General features: G+C 44.8%; 2 protein-coding genes across 3 annotated transcripts in view; one reads left to right on the top strand and one right to left on the bottom strand.

Moving 5' to 3' along the window:
* The first annotated feature begins 4,542 nt into the window (after positions 1-4,542).
* F2 (coagulation factor II, thrombin) lies at positions 4,543-14,546 on the top strand. The gene is made up of 14 exons (XM_009492164.2): positions 4,543-4,621; positions 5,565-5,728; positions 6,758-6,782; positions 6,990-7,040; positions 7,558-7,663; positions 7,743-7,873; positions 9,514-9,810; positions 10,153-10,266; positions 10,555-10,681; positions 11,182-11,349; positions 11,687-11,860; positions 12,029-12,207; positions 13,780-13,850; positions 14,173-14,546. The coding sequence occupies exons 1-14, from the start codon at positions 4,543-4,545 to the stop codon at positions 14,314-14,316; spliced, it is 1,830 nt and encodes a 609-aa protein (XP_009490439.1). The 3' UTR covers positions 14,317-14,546.
* A 1,277-nt stretch (positions 14,547-15,823) lies between these two features.
* Positions 15,824-19,272, bottom strand: part of CKAP5 (cytoskeleton associated protein 5) — a 50,811-nt gene continuing 47,362 nt past the window's right edge. For both annotated transcript variants that reach the window (XM_075711799.1, XM_075711800.1), the window contains exon 45: positions 15,824-18,245. In XM_075711799.1, coding sequence (XP_075567914.1) covers positions 17,991-18,245 — 255 coding nt within the window. In that variant the 3' untranslated portion in view covers positions 15,824-17,990. The remainder of the gene's footprint in view (positions 18,246-19,272) is intronic.

Raw genomic sequence — 19,272 nt, 5'->3', positions numbered from 1 at the left:
AGCATGTTCTTATGTGAACAACTTTTTGCTTGACAGCAAAATGATGAATGAAGTTGTTTACTCCTAAGAAAATCCTATAAAAGCCCTGAAGACCATGATGCTGGTGAACCTCAACATGGATAGGATCTGTGCAGCATGCCATGGCCTGACTAGATATCTGTCCAATGCTGTACAACTTGGTGTTTGTAGCATCTGAAGGGACATAGGATTATCTAATGCTATACCCTTTCTTGTGTTCTGTCCAATAAAGGGTATTTTAATTAATACATTATGGTCTCTGAGTATCTTTCTTACCGGGATCCATAACAAACAAACACTTGCACCCAGCGCATTACATTTGGTGTAGTTGGCAGGATCCTGGTGAGAAACGCCTTACTGGAAGAAGGATAGCGAGGAAAAGAGGGTTGCCTGCCTGGTCCCATGTGCGGGCATGGGGAAATCACACGGTATGCTGCATTATAATGCCGATAATCGTTATGCTTTGGGGCAGCAGGCGTGGATTACCTGGCTGGCTGGAGATCTTGTGCATCTGTGACCCTTACACCTTCAGGCAGCAAGCACACAAGTCTCCAGGCTGGCAGGGCTCCACCACACTGACAGGGCTTCAACCAGGGCTTTGGAGTGCTGCTGCAACACTCTGGGGTGACAAGTGCACAGGTCTGTCAGATGGTTGGGGTCCTTCATGCTGGCAGGACCTCACCAGCTATCAGGCATGCACATGAACTTAAGTGTTACACTTAAACCTCACACCGTGGTCAGGGTTCAACCCTTGGCCAACTTGTAAACTGGCTTAAACCTGACCAAGGTGTTGGAATGAAAAGGTGGCAGCAGGCTGCAAGGGAAGGGGACGATTCTCTGGGTCCTGAAGTCCTCCCCGCTTGGCGGCCCCCTTGAGCTGAGAGACAGGGGAACCCCTGTGTGAGGGGATGGGGGATTCATCCTTTGTGATTGTACCCAAAGTGTTACAATTGGTGATACCCACCTCAGGAAAATATTCAGAAATGCCGCAACTATTGAACCAGCAAACTGTATCCATCATAGAGCAGACAAAGGCCCAAGAAAATAGGCCATGGCCAAATCCTCTATACTCTGCTCCCTGCAAGTTGGAAAAATAGTTACATAGGAAATAAACAATTGCCAAAGGCTTTCTTCACATAAAGAGTCAACTCATAGAGTGAAAGAGATCAAAACTCCCAGCTGTGTTGAAAGCCATAAGTCTGGGAGGGTAAAGGTATGAATTTAACTCTCTTACCCTAAGAAAGAAAATAGCATCCATCAGTCATGGGGTGGGTGAAGGCAGAAAGAAAACGAAATTATAACAAGTTGTTTACAGGAATGGTGAACAGATGGAAGAGTTAAGTGTTCAAGGGGTGGAAGTCATAGTCCCTGGAGAGGTGATAGCTGATGCACACTGTCCAGCTGCAGAGGCTAACCACAAGAATGGGAGAAATAGGAGCCCTAGAGGCACATTACAGAACAAGAAAAGACTATAACATGAAGAGCCAGCATCTTTAATTACTAACATCGTTGTGAGATACCAGAAAGGGCTGGAAAATGTCCCAGGATGTAGTGAACATCTCCAATTATAAAGCAAAACCAATGTAAAGAAACAGTTGAAACTTACGTGATGGATGTAACCTTGCATAATCTTGAGATAAAAGGTTTCAGCAGTTACAGTTAACAACCTGTTGGTGCTGGTAGATGGGTTTGTCCTGTTTCACAGAGGGAAAGAAGAACAGCAACTGGAAAAGAAGCATCCAGACAGTGACAGAATGGTTGGTTGCAGTAAGGCGTTGGGTTTTTTTTAAACAAGTGCTTAAGCAACAGAATGAATGTAGGAACCAGAACAGAAGTAACGTTAAAGGAAGATGGCATAGGTGAGTATTAGAGGATATTCATACCTGTCTGATAACCAAGTTTAACTGCTGTATTCTAGTGTTGCTTAAAGTTAACCCTATATAATGCACGATACCATGAAAGATGCTAACACCTTTCCTTTAAAGGAAAGAGAAGAAGATGATAAAAATCTATGCATAAATATAATAATGTTGACTTAAGCTGCAGTGTAAAGGCTGCCTGGTTATTATAAAGAAGAGACACAGAGAGATGCAAGAATGGAAGAAAAAAAATAAGTGACTGAGAATATAAGAAGCTCTTATGAAGTGAAATACTCTGGTGAGCCACATAACAAGTTGACATGAGAAGGTGCAGGCCAGTGCTGCACATACCACTTGGCTGCAGGATAAACTTAGCTGGCCAAACCTAACTGGGGAGCCTACAGGTTGCTTCCGCTTGGCACTTGGTGATGATGCCACCACTGCGTCTTTGTCTTTATCTTAGAGTGAAGCAGCGTATTCTTGTGTGAACATCCTTTTGATTGACAGCAGAGATGACAGAGTTGTTTACTTCTGAGACAATCCTATAAAAACCCTGAAAACCATGACACTGATGAACTTCAGCACAGGTGCTATCTGTGCAGCGTGGCATGGGCTGATGCTGTACTACTGGGTGTTCCCAGCATCTGAAGGGCTGTAAGATTATCTAGTTCTATCTTTTGCCTTCTAATATTATCCCCAACAAATGGTATTTTAATCCATACTTTACAAAGTCTGGGTGCCTTTCTTACTGGGATCCATAACGAACACTTGCACAGGTGCATTACACCTCCATAAAACACAGCAGCATCTCTCTCTCATCACTACAGCTGGGTGGTGGTCGGCAGTCTTCCTGCGGTGGTATTTCTTCCCTGCATTCACATCCCTATGGCTTTGCTCAGTTATGCCTGGTGAAAGCAGCCTGAGGTCACTTGTCCCACCTGCAACGTGAGACCAAATCCAAATCATCATAGCGAGAGTAAAGAAACTGTCCTTGCTGCTGTCCTCTTCTCCCCCATCAGCTGGCCAAGGCCCTCTGCTTGCCAGCTGGGCTTACACAAACGTGGGGCTGTGGTGGCGGTGGTGGTGGCTGCTGCATGGGATGTGGGACGTGGGACGGCAGCGGCTCTGATTTCACCACTCTTCCAAAATCTGTCTGTGCCCTGCCACCTCCTTCCTCACCCTGCCTGTGCGCTTCTAAAATACTGCTTCCCCCTGCTAAGTAACACGGGGTGTTTCTAGGGTTGTGCCTAATCCTGCACACACACACTCCTCCACCCAGGTCATCTCCACCCAGGACATCCCAGCTGTTCCTAAAGGTGTCTCTCTAAAATCCAGGGGGGTGTGTGGGTGAGAACAGGGGATACTCTTAGATGAGGGAGGGAGCTTCTGCAACTGCTCTTTGTACCAGTGGCCACAGAGTCATTCCTCAGCCACCCTAATGCTAATATTTGCACTCCTCCTATGGAGATAAACATTACAGATGTATCTGCTGCACAGAGGCACAGAACAAAACATGCTCCCTGCTGGCAGAAAGCACTTTGTGCCGTGTGGCAGTTCCTGAGACTACGCCCCCGCCCTGCTTTGTGCTGGTTTCTCGCTGTGCCAGTTTGCTGCTTGCTGTAGGAATCATTAGAGCTTTCCCAGCTCTGGTAGCCTGGTTCTTGATTGATGTAATGACATCCAGGCTATTCTTGCCTCCCTGTTCCTGGAAGCTCTTGTTTTCCTGGCTGGTTTTGGGCATGCTAGCTCCTTGCTTGTCAGAGCTTCTGTTTCCTTTTGGACGTACTTTTATATGTTCCACTGGGGTGGGAATAAAAGGGGGAGCCCAAACTTCATGCTGTTTCATCCTCCCCCACTCCACTGGGAATTATAACACAGTGGGAAGTATGCACTGCCAATGGCATTGCTGACCTAACTGGGAGGAAAATTGAAATTCCACATGGGCTGTCGCAGGCACCCTTTCTGCTCCTTGGCATGGGCGAGGGAGAAGGGGGGAGACTAAACTGTGTGTTCTGGTGCCAAAATAGCTGGGGCTGATCTTGCTGATAACTGCAGGGAGAAAAGATGACTGGACTCTAGGGAGAAAAGGGGCGGGGGGCACTTGCAGCTAAAAAGAGGACTGGGAATGGCTAAGGAGCTCTCAAAGTCTTGCTGTGAGCGAGGCTACTAGAGTACAGCCTCCGAGAAGAGTCAGCGGCAGGGACCTGAGCCAGCATGGTGGGGAGGCCATGACGGTGCCAAGGGCTGCAGGGGAGCAGCGTGGCACTGAGGGAAAAGGTGTAAGCTGCTCTGGCTGGGGTGGCTGTGAGCTGGCAGAGGCCTCTCCGTGCCAGCCTGAGTTCTCCCTGTGCCCTGGGACAAGCTTGTCCTCTCACTCCTCATGCCATCTTCCCTGTTATGAAATGGCGTGCTAATTTTAGTCCTATGGGGATCCAGAGACATTTTGCTTGGCTTCCACCAATTAAGTAAGAAAATGAAGATGCCCTGAAGGGAGGGAGAGATGCCAAGAGAGGAGGGATAAGAGGAGCCTCAGTCCCACCGTCCCTGACACACCACGACCTCTGGAGTCCTGTTTCTTCATTCTGGTTCAATATTAACCCAGCAGGGCCGTGACTCCGCTTATTCTGCTCCCTTTGCATTTCCCCTGCAGCCAGGGCTGTACAGCATGGCGCACAACAAAAACAGCGTACTGAGGGGCCTTCTCTTTTCCAGCCTTCTGCACCTCACACTGAGCCATGCTGGAGGTAAGACTCAGTGGCACAGGGAGAAGGGCAGTACCAGTGGGTGACAGAAGGAAGAAAGATGGGCTTATTTCTTTCCAGGGGTAAAGCCGCCGGTGGGTTTTCTTGGTAAGGCAGGAGGAACTTCTAAAAGCTTGAAGTTGCGAGTGAAAGGGTGCCAAGAGTGGAGCGAGCGTAGGGCTTTCTTGCACAGGAAGATGCAGCAGCATCCTGCAGCAGCTGGCAGGGATGGCTGGTGACAACAGCTCAGTGGATTTTGTGGGTCACCTGGGAGACAGTGGGGAAGGGGAATGTGGCTCAGTCCAGGACCTGGTGTAGCACAGCTGTGGGCCTTTTTAGGCTAGAGTTCCTCAGCTGACCTGGGTGGCTGCAATTCTCCATTGCCTCCCCAGCTGTCCCTTAACTAAACTTTAGGTCATACGCAGTATGCAGCCTTCCTGCTCACTGCTCCTTTTCTCTTATCAGAGCCTCTACTTCATATATCTTTTCTTAATATGAGGTTAGGTCCTCTCTGACCCACTGCTGTGTGGGGGAAGACCTGTCTACAGGTCTCAAATCAGGGTGTCTGAACATGAAGTTGAAACCAACCTGTGCCTATTGCAGTGGTCTGAGGTTGGCGAGACAGAAATGCAGTGGCTGGCAGGGAGCAGTAGCAGGCTCCAAGCAAACAAGCCTCTACCTAACTGCAAATGAGCAGAGCAGCTTTGCCGAGGATAGCAGAGGATTCCTGTCACTGCTGTTGCCTAAGTGATGCCAGCCCTGACGGATGAGTTACAGAGAGCCTGCTCTGATCATCAGGTGGGGACCTGACAGGTCCCGACAGGGCTTCTCCTCTGCACTGGGGGAGGCTGGGCTGTGGGATCATCACGTCAGCTGTGTGTGATTTTTGGAAACTGCAAGGGCCGCTGCGAGCACCCCTTTGACTGGCAGTGTTCTGACCCGGTAGTTTTCCTGGAAAAGGGGCAGGCACTGTCACTGCTCAAGCGCCCACGACGTGCCAACAAGGGATTTCTGGAGGAGATGCTTAAGGGAAACCTGGAGCGAGAGTGCCTGGAGGAGACGTGCAGTTACGAGGAGGCTTTTGAAGCCCTTGAATCCACCATTCAGACGGTACGTACCACATGGGTGGTCCCAAGAAACCTGTAGTGAGAGACTAGCAGGTTGCACACGCAGCGAGGGGCTGGGGTCGTAAGACTCAGTTCTGTGATGCAAAGATGAGGCTGATGCGTATGTGCCCCAAGGAGAACTCAGGCTTCCTTAGGAAGTTTCCCTCCTGGAGCCACTCCAGGGAATGCAGCTCAAAGCTCAGGTTCTTTTCCCTCCCTCCCTATTTTAAGCATGAAGCGAAAAGGAGAGAGTCTTCCCTCAACCACCAGTCCTGAATTGCATCTTCCACTAGTTCAGCATGGTGCCGCACGCATTCAAACTGCCACAGCCCCAGACACTCACAGAAGAGCTGGCTTAGCAACCGAACCCTGAGTGAAGGTGCCTCAAGCTCCTTTGAGCTGAAGCTTTGACACAGCCAGTCCCTTTTTTTAGCTTCTAGACTCACCCACTCTGCTAAATTTGTTCTGCATCCCTTTGGGATTTGCTCCTAGCCCCAAGGTCAGTATCCACGCTGAATTCCACACCCAAGAATACAACAGTAAACAGATGAACAGTTAGGAGTCTAAGCCAGCAAGATACAACCTCTGTGGAGTATTTCTAAAGCCATCACCCCCAGGCCACACAGCAGAAATGTAGATCCAAATCACTGAGCAATACCTACATGCAATCTGTGACCTTAGAAGTTCTAGGTTCAGCTCCTTGGACTTCCACACTGTAGCACAGGCTCTGCTTCCTCTGCAGGTTAATGAAGGTTGTAAGCATCTTTGGTCTTTTTAGAGACAACAGTATGCTCTTGATTCCTGAGTCTGATGAGTGGGAATGTGGTTTTATATCAGATTTTTTTGCTTTGTTGGACTCTGTAGATATCAGCAGTTGATATCTGTAGATATCTGTCAATATCAGCAGAGCTAGGTTAGTCTGTTCCATTTTGTTGTGATGGGGCATCCTCCTACTGGTTTGAATTGTAGTAGCTAAGCAAGGTCTGATGTTCTGTGTCCCTACTCTTAAATATATAATTTTTTTTTTTTACAGGACACATTTTGGTCAAAATACCGAGGTAAGTTGCTTAAAGTCCTGCAGGGGCTCTGCTATCCCTTAGGATGCACTGTCCCATCTTGGAGAGATGGCTCCCTACCCTCTTACAAGAGCTCACTTTCCACAACAAAGCACTTGTGTTTTGTCCCTAGATAATAAACTGGTTAAAAATATGATGCTTATTTGGATTCCTTTCATATAATGTATTTCTTTCTTCTTATTTTGCTAGTATGTCATGGCCTGAGAAAGTCCAGGGCAGTTCTGGATGCTTGTCTAGAGGGTAAGAAATTCATGTTGACCTCAATCTCCCAGATACAGCGAGTGCCAGGAACTTGCTTCCTGCAGAGTTTGTAAGGAAAAAAAAAAAAAATCTAAAGTGAAGCCATCTGATTAGAAAGAAAAATAGCAAGAGGGGAGTTTGAAATTCCTTTCTTCCTCTTTATTTACCCACTAACCATTTTCACGAACAGCCCAACTCCCCCACTGAAACAGCATGGGGTAGATATCCTTCTCCTTGTGACACAGTCAGGCGTCCCCAGGCCCAGCCTCTCAGAAGGGCTCTGACTGGCACCTACAGCCAAAGAAAAGCACAGAGCCTCATGGCAAGCTCCCTCCGATGAGGCAGAGCAAGCTTAAGCTGTGTGCTCTTCTCACCCCATGAAGAGAATGCCTGTGCTTGTGCAGGCTCATATGTGCAGCAAAAGTTAAAGGGATTTGTAGGATGGTACCTCTGACCTTGAAAAATGCAACACCCATTTCCCCTGTACCTGGCTTACACCACGTTGGGATTTTGACAGGTAACTGCTCTCTTGGTCTGGGCCAGAACTATGAAGGGACAATTAGCTACACCAAATCAGGGATTGAATGTCAAGTGTGGACAAGCAAATATCCACATATACCTAAGTAAGTTCATCTCCTGCACACCCCTAAAGGGTTCTCCAGGGTGTCCTTACTTCCTAGCCTAACCAGCCTTTTCTCATAGATTTAACGCCACCATTTTTCCAACCCTCATTGAGAACTACTGCAGGAACCCAGACAACAACTCAGAAGGCCCATGGTGCTACACTCGAGACCCAACGGTGGAACGGGAGGAGTGTCCCATCCCAGTGTGTGGTATGCCTGAGCACTACATCCCAGCAAGCCCTTCACTGGCAGGGAACACTGCACTGAGACTGATACTAAAATTATCAAGGAAGGGGAGAGGGTTACGAGAGAGGGATCTGACATGAACAGAGGTCAGTCAGAGTAGAGGAGCGGCATCTTAAAGGGTAAAGGAACTGAGAAGGAAAAGTCATTGAGTTGCCCATACATCTACCTTCGCTAAATTCCTCTAATGTGCTGTTTTCTCTAGACTACACTACTCTAGATCGAAATTAAATCCAGTGTCAGCAGTCCCCTGGAATCAACTACAGTTTTGCCAGTCAGGAGCACCCCAAAATTCTGGCTCAGCTGCCTCTAATTTGTGACAACAGTCAGCCATACTGGGGTTTTTTTTGTCTGATTTCCCACTTTTAGGACAAAACCACTACATCTTGTGCTTGACTGCCTGCCTGGAGGGGTGCAGTTTAATACCCACAATCTCGAGAGAAGATGCCCTTCTCTCTTCATTGCACCTGGCAGGATGGAGAACCATCCCTCTACACTTGTACCTTCCCAGTTCTCACAATACAGAGCTGTCTCCTCTGGGGCTTGGCCTTTGTCTCAGAAGAACTGGTAGAAAGCAGAGAGCCTTCTCACAGCAGAAGTTTCTCTTCCAAAAGCAGAGACTAGAGACAATGACTCTTACAAGTTAAAGTCGGAGAAGTCAGCAACCATTTTGACCAAGGGGTGTTCCGAAGTTTTAAAATCATTATCATTGCCCTGGTCTGCAATATGGCAAACTAGAAAGAGATGCTCTCTCTGTTTGCTAGTTAGTTTCTGACCTTCAGTAGCTTACTGTTAACTTACACATGCATGGATATGGCAGGACTAGAAAAGCCTTGTTTTTGTGCAGTTCCTTTGCAATCATGTTGACATAAGTCAATCTCACACAGAAGCAGCCTCACTGATCAAGGTGCATGCTACTTGCTCAGTGGCTGTTGTGCCCCAGGGTGAGGAGTCAAACAGAGGGGTCTCTCTCCACATGGGGATTCCCCCAGTGCACAAGGAGAAGTCAGCTTCAGGCCAAGCAACTGCCACAGAACAGACTGTCTGGTGCCCACCCGCTCACTCAGGAAATGCTGGTTAAAGCTTGCAGCCATTAGTACACTTCCAAGAAAAAGCTTGGGAAGTCTGGCAGGAAGATTTTTCTCTTATAATTAGATATAGAAACACTGTCAGAAGTTAAATTTTCTATTTTAGTAGCATATCACGGTAAAAGGCTCCCCCAAATACGATCTAGTTACACATTTGAGAAAAAGGCATTGGAGGCTCTAACAGAGCAGCATCATGATGCCCGAGGCACCTACCCATCCCTTCAGCTGGTTCTCAAAGATACCCCAGAAAGGAACACAATATTGTCCCTCACATCTTAATGGCAAAGAGAAGTATGATGAGTAGTGCCAGCCTCACCTTACCTCCTGTTGAAAGAACCACCTCTGACACTACAACATTGTAGAGGGCCACTACACGCATGGGAGCATGGTAGGAACCCCCGAACATAATAAGATACCCCATGGAACTCTGGGCTTTAGTAAAGGGACTCTGGTGCTATTTGCTAGCAGTACATCCGAGTGCAAAGCTATGGCTTAAATCACAGCTCTCTGTCTTTCCAGGTCAAGAAAGGACAACAGTTGAATTTACTCCACGGATGACACCACCAACCCTGGTGGAGCCCTGTGAACAAGAGAAAGGCATGCTTTACACCGGGACCCTCTCAGTCACCATGTCTGGAGCTAAGTGCTTGCCGTGGAACTCTGAGAAAGCCAAAGAGGTGCTCCATGGAAAACACATTGACCCAGAGGTGAAGCTGCTGGAGAATTACTGTCGGAATCCTGATGGAGACGATGAGGGTGTCTGGTGTGTCACAGATGAACCACCCAACTTTGGATATTGTGATCTGCACTACTGCGGTGAGAAGCCTGCATTGGTTTGGGTAGGCACACTTGTGAGGCAGTGGCAAACAACACCAGTATGAAGTGCTTGGCCTGGAAGGCATAGACAAGTATGCATACCATGTATGCGAAGTCCTGTTTGTCCAAGTATCACATGTATTAACCTGCCGTACATGTGTAGAGCGGTTATGTCTCTCCAGTATTCCCTTCTCCCTGAAAACTCATTAGTCATTAAGGAGCATTAAAAAGAGCATCATTCCTTCATCAGACCCACTGTGTGTGGAAAGGAACATCTACATTGCTGATAATTATGGCCTGTAGCTAGGCCTTTTACCATGTTTGTCTTTCTGTCTTTCTCAGACAGCTCGCTAGAGGATGGGAATGAACAGTTGGATGGAATATCAGGACGTACTACCCTTCCTCAGGAGTTCAAAACCTTCTTTGATGACACAACTTTTGGTTCAGGAGAAGCAGGTGAGCAAAAACTCTAGATACAGCATCACAGTTTGTAGAAAGGCTGCAGCTTCTTCCCACAGGGCACTCACTGTTCCTCAGAAGCACCAGCTTGCCAAATGCTGTCAAAAGCAGGGGGAGATATTTAAAATCCTTGAAGGACCCTCAGAAGTCAATCTCCACTTATGATCATGGAGCTAGTAAGCACTTCCTTCTTAGGCTCTTCCAGCTTAGCATGCTGACTGCAGACAACATTTCTCCTCTGTGAGTCAGGTAAAGTAGCAAAGCCAGATTGCCTATTTTTTTCAGACTGTGGCACTCGTCCTTTATTTGAGAAGAAAAAGGTAACGGACAAAAGTGAGAAGGAGCTGCTGGAGTCCTACATAGGAGGCAGAGTTGTGCACGGGGACGATGCAGAAGTTGGCAGTTCCCCTTGGTAAGTGTTATCTTTGCGTAGCCCTTCACAGGGAATTGTGTATCCCTTCTCTTCAAGCAGGGGGGAAGTAAAAGGGCACTCCCATCCCAGGCACCATGTGGGCTTTATGGCTTCTAATCAAAGCTCCTCCAGGTGGCTGATAGGGCAGTACTAAAATAGCTGGAAAGAAACTCTCCTTTTGAGCCAAGTATGCAGCCATCTGGGAAAGCAAGAGTGCTAGTGTCTTTCGTCTCTGTCTCTTCCTCTTTCCAGCTTTGCTGGAGCAGAGAGGGTGAGAAATCTCTCAAGGTGAAGGCAATAGGGTAAATGGCCTACTACATAGAGTATACATGCCCAGGGAAGACTTTTGCAGGACAGCCACCTGTGCAGTGTCTTTGTCAGTATAGCACAACACTCTTCCCTGCTCACTGCAAATTCTGCTCTTTCTTCATGACACCAAGACACATTTAGCCAGCCCTGCATTTAGTCCTACTAAGTCTTCCTCCCTTCTTGTTTCTCAGGCAGGTGATGCTCTACAAAAAGAGTCCTCAAGAACTGCTGTGTGGTGCCAGCCTCATCAGTGACAGCTGGGTCTTGACTGCTGCTCATTGTCTTTACTATCCACCCTGGGACAAGAACTTAACTACAAATGACATCTTGGTGCGGATTGGCAAGCACATAAGGGCAAAGTAAGAGGCTGGATGAAGTGAGACTGAAATAGCCTTCCTCTTTGAGTAATGAGATACAAAGAGGTTACTGAATGATACTTCAGTATCCAAGGAAACATACATAGCTAATGTCACATGCCTCTCAATAATGGGATCTAATGGAGCTGTCATTTGCTGCTCTTGATGATCCTAAAGCTTAAAGTGAAAGGGAGGGCAGAAGCACGGAAAGTCTAAAGGGGCGCTCCACTGTAAAGACAGAATTGTCTCAGAGGGTACAAAGCACCTGAGAGTATCATGAACACCAGAAGACTCTCAGCTGCTACTGTACAGCAAGTTCTTTCCTTCATGACTATTTCAGATATGAAAAGAATAAAGAGAAGATTGCTCTGTTGGATAAAATCATCATCCATCCCAAGTACAACTGGAAAGAGAACATGGACCGAGACATTGCACTCATGCACTTGAAGAGACCCATCATCTTCAGTGACTACATCCATCCTGTCTGCCTGCCTACCAAAGAGGTTGTGCAGAGGTGAGGAGACTGTCCCACAGTCCTAAAACTACAGGCTACAATGTCTTTTTTTGAAGGCCTAAAGAAGGCTTTTAATAAGATGCCTTATTAAGGCTATTTGCAGCAAGAGAGCCAGGCAGGAGAAAGCTGTTACAATACATTTAGTTATACTCATGCTTCCTTCCACAGGCTGATGCTGGCAGGTTACAAAGGGCGGGTAACCGGTTGGGGAAACTTGAAAGAAACATGGGCTGCTAGCCCAAGCAACCTCCCCACAGTTCTGCAACAGCTCAATGTGCCAATTGTAGACCAAGATACCTGCAAGGCATCCACCAAAGTTAAAGTCACTGACAACATGTTTTGTGCAGGTAAGTAGCACTGCAGACACAAGGCCAACTTGCCACAGAAGACAAGGGCCCTGAACTCCTGGTGGGGCTCATACAGCAAGGTTACTTTCTGATAAATTTGCAAATGGCCTCCATAAAGAATAACTTCCCTATGATAAGAACTTTTTCAGCTCTCAGAAAACTTGAAGGCTGGAGAACTTAAAGCTACAAATAAAGTTTGTAACACCATACTATGTCAGGCTAACTAGCCTAATGGCACCACTCTGCCAGATATCAGCAACAGCTGTGTGAGAACTGAGCACATGTAAAATTATCTTTTCACCAGTACATGGAACAGTTCAGTGACTTCCTAAATTAAAGGCTGCATACCAGTTATCCTACTCAGTAGCCAAACAACCCCTTTTTCTCTACTAGCTTGTCTCAACCTTTTGGAACCTATTCATACTTATGCCCATAACTTCTGTGGCAACAGGCTCCACAGATTAGTTAGACATGCATGAAAAATATAATTCCTCGTGTTCTGTTAAATTTCCTGTCTAATACAGGTACACATCTATACTCGTAACTTAAGAAAAAATTTCTTCTCCATGTCTATGCTATTTTATGGAACCTGTACAGCTCTGTCATTTCTCTTCCAAGCTGAGCAGCACTTACTTAATCTTTCCTAATATAGAAGGCATTCTGTACTTCTGATAATCCTTTTGTACCTTCCTAAATCTCTTCTGGCACTATACCCTTTTTGAGAGAATAGAAGTGAACACAGAACTCAAGATACAAAGAGACTATGGATTTATGTACCAGTTTAATACTTTCTGCTGTATTCTTCATTTGTGCAGACTTCATCCGTTCCTACAAGCAAGTCTCCAATGATTTTTGACTGAGTTTGTGCTGCTTGCATCTAATAACATATAAGATTACTTGCGTTAGGAGGGAAGCCGATTTCATGAGTATACTCATATACAGTGTTTTTATGGTTTCTTTTTCTAGACAAAAGTCTTGAAAAATAGCTGAGGTGCAGACATACAGCAGAAAAGGGGAGACATAGGTAATGGGAAAATGTGAAGATACTGTCTAGGTCATCAGGAATTAAAGCGAAATCCCTTTCCTCTTCATCGCGAGACTGTAGGAAGACAGTTGGGGAGAGAGAAAGAGCAGAGCCTGCAGAATGACAGGAAGGTGAAAGTGAGGACAGCAATGTGCCTCTAAAGTAAACAGAATGAAAGAACAGGGTACATAGAAACTTCTGTGTGTGTAATATTCCAAGACAAGAGAAAGGCACAGTAGCTCAAGCTACAGCTGTGCACACAGCAGCAGCTGACACTAACAGCAATTCTGAATAAAAACAGGAATGAGCACAGAGGGTGGAAGAATATGGTGGATTCAGGAACATTGCAAAGACAGAAGCGGAGTTAGCTGTTTTACATACAATAGAAAAACCAGAGCAGCTTTCTAAGTCCAAGTCCAACAGTTGGCAGAAGCAGTAAGCAATCTCATTTTTCTCAGAAAATTTATGCAGCAATACACTTCCAAGAAGATGGCCAACACCAGCCACTCCCCCTACAGTCAAATGTCTGACTTTCTTCTTGCCTGTAGGTTACAGTCCTGAAGACTCAAAGAGAGGAGATGCCTGTGAAGGGGACAGTGGAGGACCTTTTGTAATGAAGGTATGTTCAACAAGTTCAAGCTCATAAAACTTATGAAGCTAGGTTTGTGCTATGCTGAACTTTCAACTGAGATGAATCCTGCAGTCATCCAGGCCCATTTCTGTACTGAGTCCTCAGCACATACGGAGATCAGCTGCAGAATGCATGAGTGATGGCCAATTCTCACTTAGAGGTTTAAGAGTAAAGACAAAGCTATGTTATCTAGTAGGTGCTAGTCTGAATTCCAAAGCAGTATCAATCACTAAACAGGCTGGGGCACATACAAGACTTAGATCTAGAAGTCTCTTGCTCCTTGTGCTAATCCCATTTTTCTTTGCTTTAGAACCCAGAAGACAACCGTTGGTATCAAGTGGGAATAGTTTCATGGGGAGAAGGCTGTGACCGAGACGGCAAATATGGATTTTATACCCATGTATTCCGCCTGAAAAAGTGGATGCGAAAAGCCATCGAAAAACATGGGCGATAGAGGAAGCATTTACCTTGCTTGCTCTCAGTTTTGCTACAATGCTCCACTTCTTAAAAACATAAGCATAGAAGATCCTGAAGTAAAACAGTTATATCCTTACAACTCAACAAAGGAAAGTGTTCTCCCTCGAAAATAAAAGTTCTCAAAGCCATCTTCTTCCTTTTGTTCATGATGAGTTTAGTTGCACTTGAATCTAAGCCATCACAGCAGCCAGGAGTATCAACGGAATGGCACTATTTGTACTGCTAATTACTTGTGCTTCAAACAAATTCTCCTCCCTTCTATCAGCTACAATCATCAACAGATTTTAGACCTCAGATGATGGCCTTAAGTCAGTCAAGGTAAGCACAATTGTGCCCTCAGGCACTGTCCATTTCCTCCCTTCAAGTCAACTCATTTTCTCTTTTAGAAATTGAGCCAAGAATGTACTGGAGATAATCACCCTACAGTGACTGTGGCATTACACAAAACACCAATACCAATGTCAAAAGTAAAGCAACTATAACCTGTTTTGATAAGACAGACATCGTCCTCAGCTACAATAGCAGACAACAAATACCAGCACCACTGTTTGCAAGGTTAGCATCTTAAGAACTTACAGATGCCAGCTGTATGCAATTCATCCTACAGAGGAATATGGGCTTGAATACATTAAGTAGCACTCCCATTACTGTATGGCAGTAACTTTCTACATGGCAGGTGGTGCTAGGTCCTCAATTTTCCACCTGCATAGTGAGATTCAGAGGAAGCAATTCATGCAGAGTCACTGTCAAAGGGCCTCCAATGGAAGCATCCTGCACTATACCTGTCTGGGGATCAAATCCCAAAAGAAGCTTCAGTTCTTTCATGAACTCCTCCTGAGCAGCAATTTGTGGAGGCCCAGCAGTACAGCAGTAAACACATATTCCTGACTAGCCGATTTGTTCAACCCAATTTTCTCTTAAGTAATCATCAGATTTGGAAACTGTCCTTGCTCCCTATGACACCATATTCCTAAAACTACTCATTCACAGTGCCATCAAGTCACAGAAACAGGCAACAATGAAGTTTTCTTGTGCTTCATAAAGAGTATTAAGAAGCAGAGTGACTGTGTTGAAAAAGCAGCAGTAGAGGTAACTATCTGAAATTAGTTGGATATAAACAAAGCCATTGATCAATTACTGTCTGGCCACCTCCTTGACAATGGCTCATTTGGGAACCAACTGAAAGACAGCCCAATTTGATTTCCCAAAGAAAGCATAAAAACAACCTCTCAAAGACACCTGAAGAAAGAAACCTCAAGAGCTCAAGTTCCACAACTGTTTAAAGTAATTGATAACCACAGGCATCGGACAGTGAAAACGTTTAGCCCTTCTAATGTTTAAATTCTTAGCCTCATCCTTTCACTGCTAGCTAATAGTCTGTGATAAATTGCATATCTAACCAGGGAACCAGGACCATACAGTTTCTGGAGTAAGTCACTGTTAATACTGACTTGTTACAAACAATACAGAGGAATAATTTTTAAAATTCAGTTTAATGTTATTTAAATAGTGTCTGGGCTAAAGATTAGGCTTTATTAATTTATGTGCACAAGTTTTAGTTTAGAACTCCCAGGATATTGAGTCCAATCAAACACTACAGAGACACAGGGCAAAAAACTTATTCATAGTAAGCAACTATATCTTCTGCTACTCAATTATTCCTGTACTTTCAATTCAGCTTCAAATTTAAAATAGTTGTATGCAGGTTTGCAGGCATTGCTGTTTTAACATCCTGAGCTAATTAACAAACAGCTCTTCAGAACATCTGCTGGACATGGTAAAGGAACATATGGATTCATTTAAATGTCAGTTAGTTTCAAAAAGCAGCTAGTAATTGAGAGGTAGTGGCAGTAACTCTGTGCCAGCCAACATAAACTATTCAAAACAGCCCCAGTTTAAGTGCGCAACACCTCAGCACTTACTGGTAAGGGCCAAACCTCCACTTGTCACACAGCTCTGTTCCACAAGAAAGCGCATGCCCACTTCAGCTTAGGAGGAGACCACGAGTACTAAATCAAGGTGGTGGAGCAATGAATGGCATCATGTCAATTAACACAGGATGGAGAACGCTCGCAAGCCACCTGCTATCACAGTGTACAAACTCACCATAATCACCAAGCAGTATTATGTCAACTGCAACCCCAGCCTAGGGGTCCTGTAAAAGGAAGATTTCAGCCATTTGCAGAAGCTCTGGCATAGATCTGTTGTACAGGTACTAATTTAAAGCCACATTTTTACTGTAATCAGGCAAGATAGTTTCAGTAACAGCCCTAATGCAGAGACTGCTGGTCCACAGAGCAAACAACAAAAAGCAGCAGTTATATTGAAGAGATTAAAATCCAGAGCAGAAGTGTGCTATTTTAAGCCTACCTGTCCAACTCTTCAATAACTCTGTTCTAGCTATGGAACAGATGTGCAATTTATGCTTCACAACCTCTCACAAAGAAGTGCAGTAGTAAGGTGAAAACACACCACCTCCCTAGAGATGAAAGGGCTAGAAAGGCTACACAGTGTATGTCTTAATCGTCATACTTGTTGCTTCTGAAAAAGGCTAATCAGAAGACACTCTTACAAAAAAAGCAGTGGCTACAACTTTCACAGGCTATCAGTACCAGGTGTCTTAGTTACACAAAATAGTAGAGTTTGCTGACATCAGATGTTTTAGAGCAAAAAGAATGTGGTGGTGAGGTCTATGTGCACTTGAAAACTGCATGATAAAGACTGCTCAACCAAATGAGTTCAGGATAAATGAGTCCACTAACTGTATATCACTGCTAATCTATTCCATATCAACAGCAGCAGGCTCCCTCAAAGAAAGCATTTGTACACAGATGGAACTATGCTTAATCTGGGTAGATGCATCACAAGGACTAGATAATTTAAAGTAAGCATTTCAGCAAACTAAATATTCTCAACTTACTCTCAAGTTACAGAAACATATTCCAAAACAAAAAAAGCAACTCTATGAAAAATGCACTACTGCTCACAGAAGTAAGAGTGCAAAGTCTCAGGACTGGACCCACAGATAGTATATATTCACTCATCTTCCTTACAATATATCCAAACCCCAAGGTTCATGTCAAGAATAGCTTAGTTCAGTTTCTAGATGCCCAGTCACTAACATTCAGGAATAGAGTGACTTCTCTAACCAGCAGTCACTGCTGTTCCTACAGAGGCTGGTATAGTTAATGCAAACTTTATTTACAAAAGACACTTAAATTAGTTACTTCATGCCATGTGTCCATACAGAATCAACAGATTACATGGAGAAGAATTCACAAAATTAAAAGTGAAATCACTAAAGACCTTCTAAGAGTTAAGAACTAGGAAAAGATCTTAAAGACAATTTTACAAATAAAAAAACAAGTTATGAGAAACTAGTCTGAGCAAGAGGATGGTTGTTTACAGGTCTGTACACTAAAACTAATACACAGACAGCCTTCTATTGTCAAAGAGATGCTCACTGAGAAGCAGAGTATGTACAAATACTTGTGCCACAATGACTCAACCCCCCAAAATCCACTGTATTATACATAAACCAGTTTGTATACATTAGGCCTAAATGAGGCCATTTAACTATGAAGACTTCTAGTTTAGTAAACTAAAGCTGAAGACAGCCCAAGCAACACTGATGCTGTCTCTCTCGCATCTCTATTTGCGACTGCTTTTTATTCTCTCCAATCTTTTTTTCAAGTCATCAATATTAGCTGCTGCAGAAGAGGGTGAAGCCAGGGCAGTTCCAATGCCAGAGGAATGAGTCTGATTGGAGTCCAGGTCCAGATGTTGGTACTGCTCCCGTGACTCACGGAGCTGGGAGAGCTTACTGTGAAGCATATCTGTAGAGGATGCAACTGTAGGAACTGCTGGTTTAGAGAGCAGAGACGTCAAAGGTGGTCTGTCTTCCTGCTATTGGGGAGGAAAGTCAAGTGTTAAGACAGATAGTGGCAAAAGCCATTTAAGAAGTACAAACTATAATCAATGGCTTTTCATTTTCACAGAGGAAAGGGAAGGAGCAATACAACACAGGTGACCTGGAGTGATAAAGTCTGTTGCCATCAAAGTCAGAACCGTGCAAAGCTAACTACAATACTCAATTCCTGTCATTTAAGTAGTTCATATTTAGCTTGATGTCAGTAGAGACAACACAGAACTACAGTCAAAAGATCAAAAATTCACAGCAGACCAGCGTTTTACTGAGATGGCCTGCTGGAGTCTTCAACAGCCTGAATTCTAACACCACAAGAGGAAAGTCCATGCCTATGTGCAGCATCAACAGCCAATGAGTTTTCTGGAGCAATGAGAAGGGAAAACTTGGATTGATTGGCAAAATCCAACCTGCCAAAGACTTACAATGTCAATTCACTGTTCTTTTACCAATTGATACTTCCATTTGCGTTGCTTACCTTGTTACTACCATCTAGGAAACATTTCCTCCCCTCAGAGCTGTGAGCTGATACGTAATTTTGTGTTAAAGGATAAAACAGTGATATGCCTGGATGACTATTCCTAGAGTGAATATCACGTCTCATGTGGCTGAGTGCAAGCTTCAGTAATTGGCATTAGATTCCTAACACACGGATCACAAAAATGTTAGAAATTTTGGCTGACAGGTTTCCAATACTAAGCTCATTCAGCTTTTCTGTGTCTAGGCATCCATACACCCAAAATACATAAAACTTCATTCAAAGTCTTCATTCAGCTCTTATGGTTGTTTCAGAGCAGAATGATCTGGAATTTACACATCGTTCAATTTAAACAGAGTTCAATATATGTTAAAGTTTAGAGAACAGTAGTTATTTGAACCTGAGACTCAACTATGTAGCAAGGGAAGACACCAAACTACAGGGCTGTAGAAACAACCTGTGTGTACACCAGTGCTGCAGAGTGGACTGAAACATAAGCCTACTTGGCCAAGCAATGAGTTTAAAGCCAT

This window comes from Pelecanus crispus, chromosome 6 (genome assembly GCF_030463565.1).
Source record: "Pelecanus crispus isolate bPelCri1 chromosome 6, bPelCri1.pri, whole genome shotgun sequence".
Lineage (NCBI taxonomy): Eukaryota > Metazoa > Chordata > Aves > Pelecaniformes > Pelecanidae > Pelecanus > Pelecanus crispus.
The sequence above is the reverse complement of the archived record's forward strand: the minus strand, read 5'-3'. Positions and strand labels throughout refer to the sequence as shown.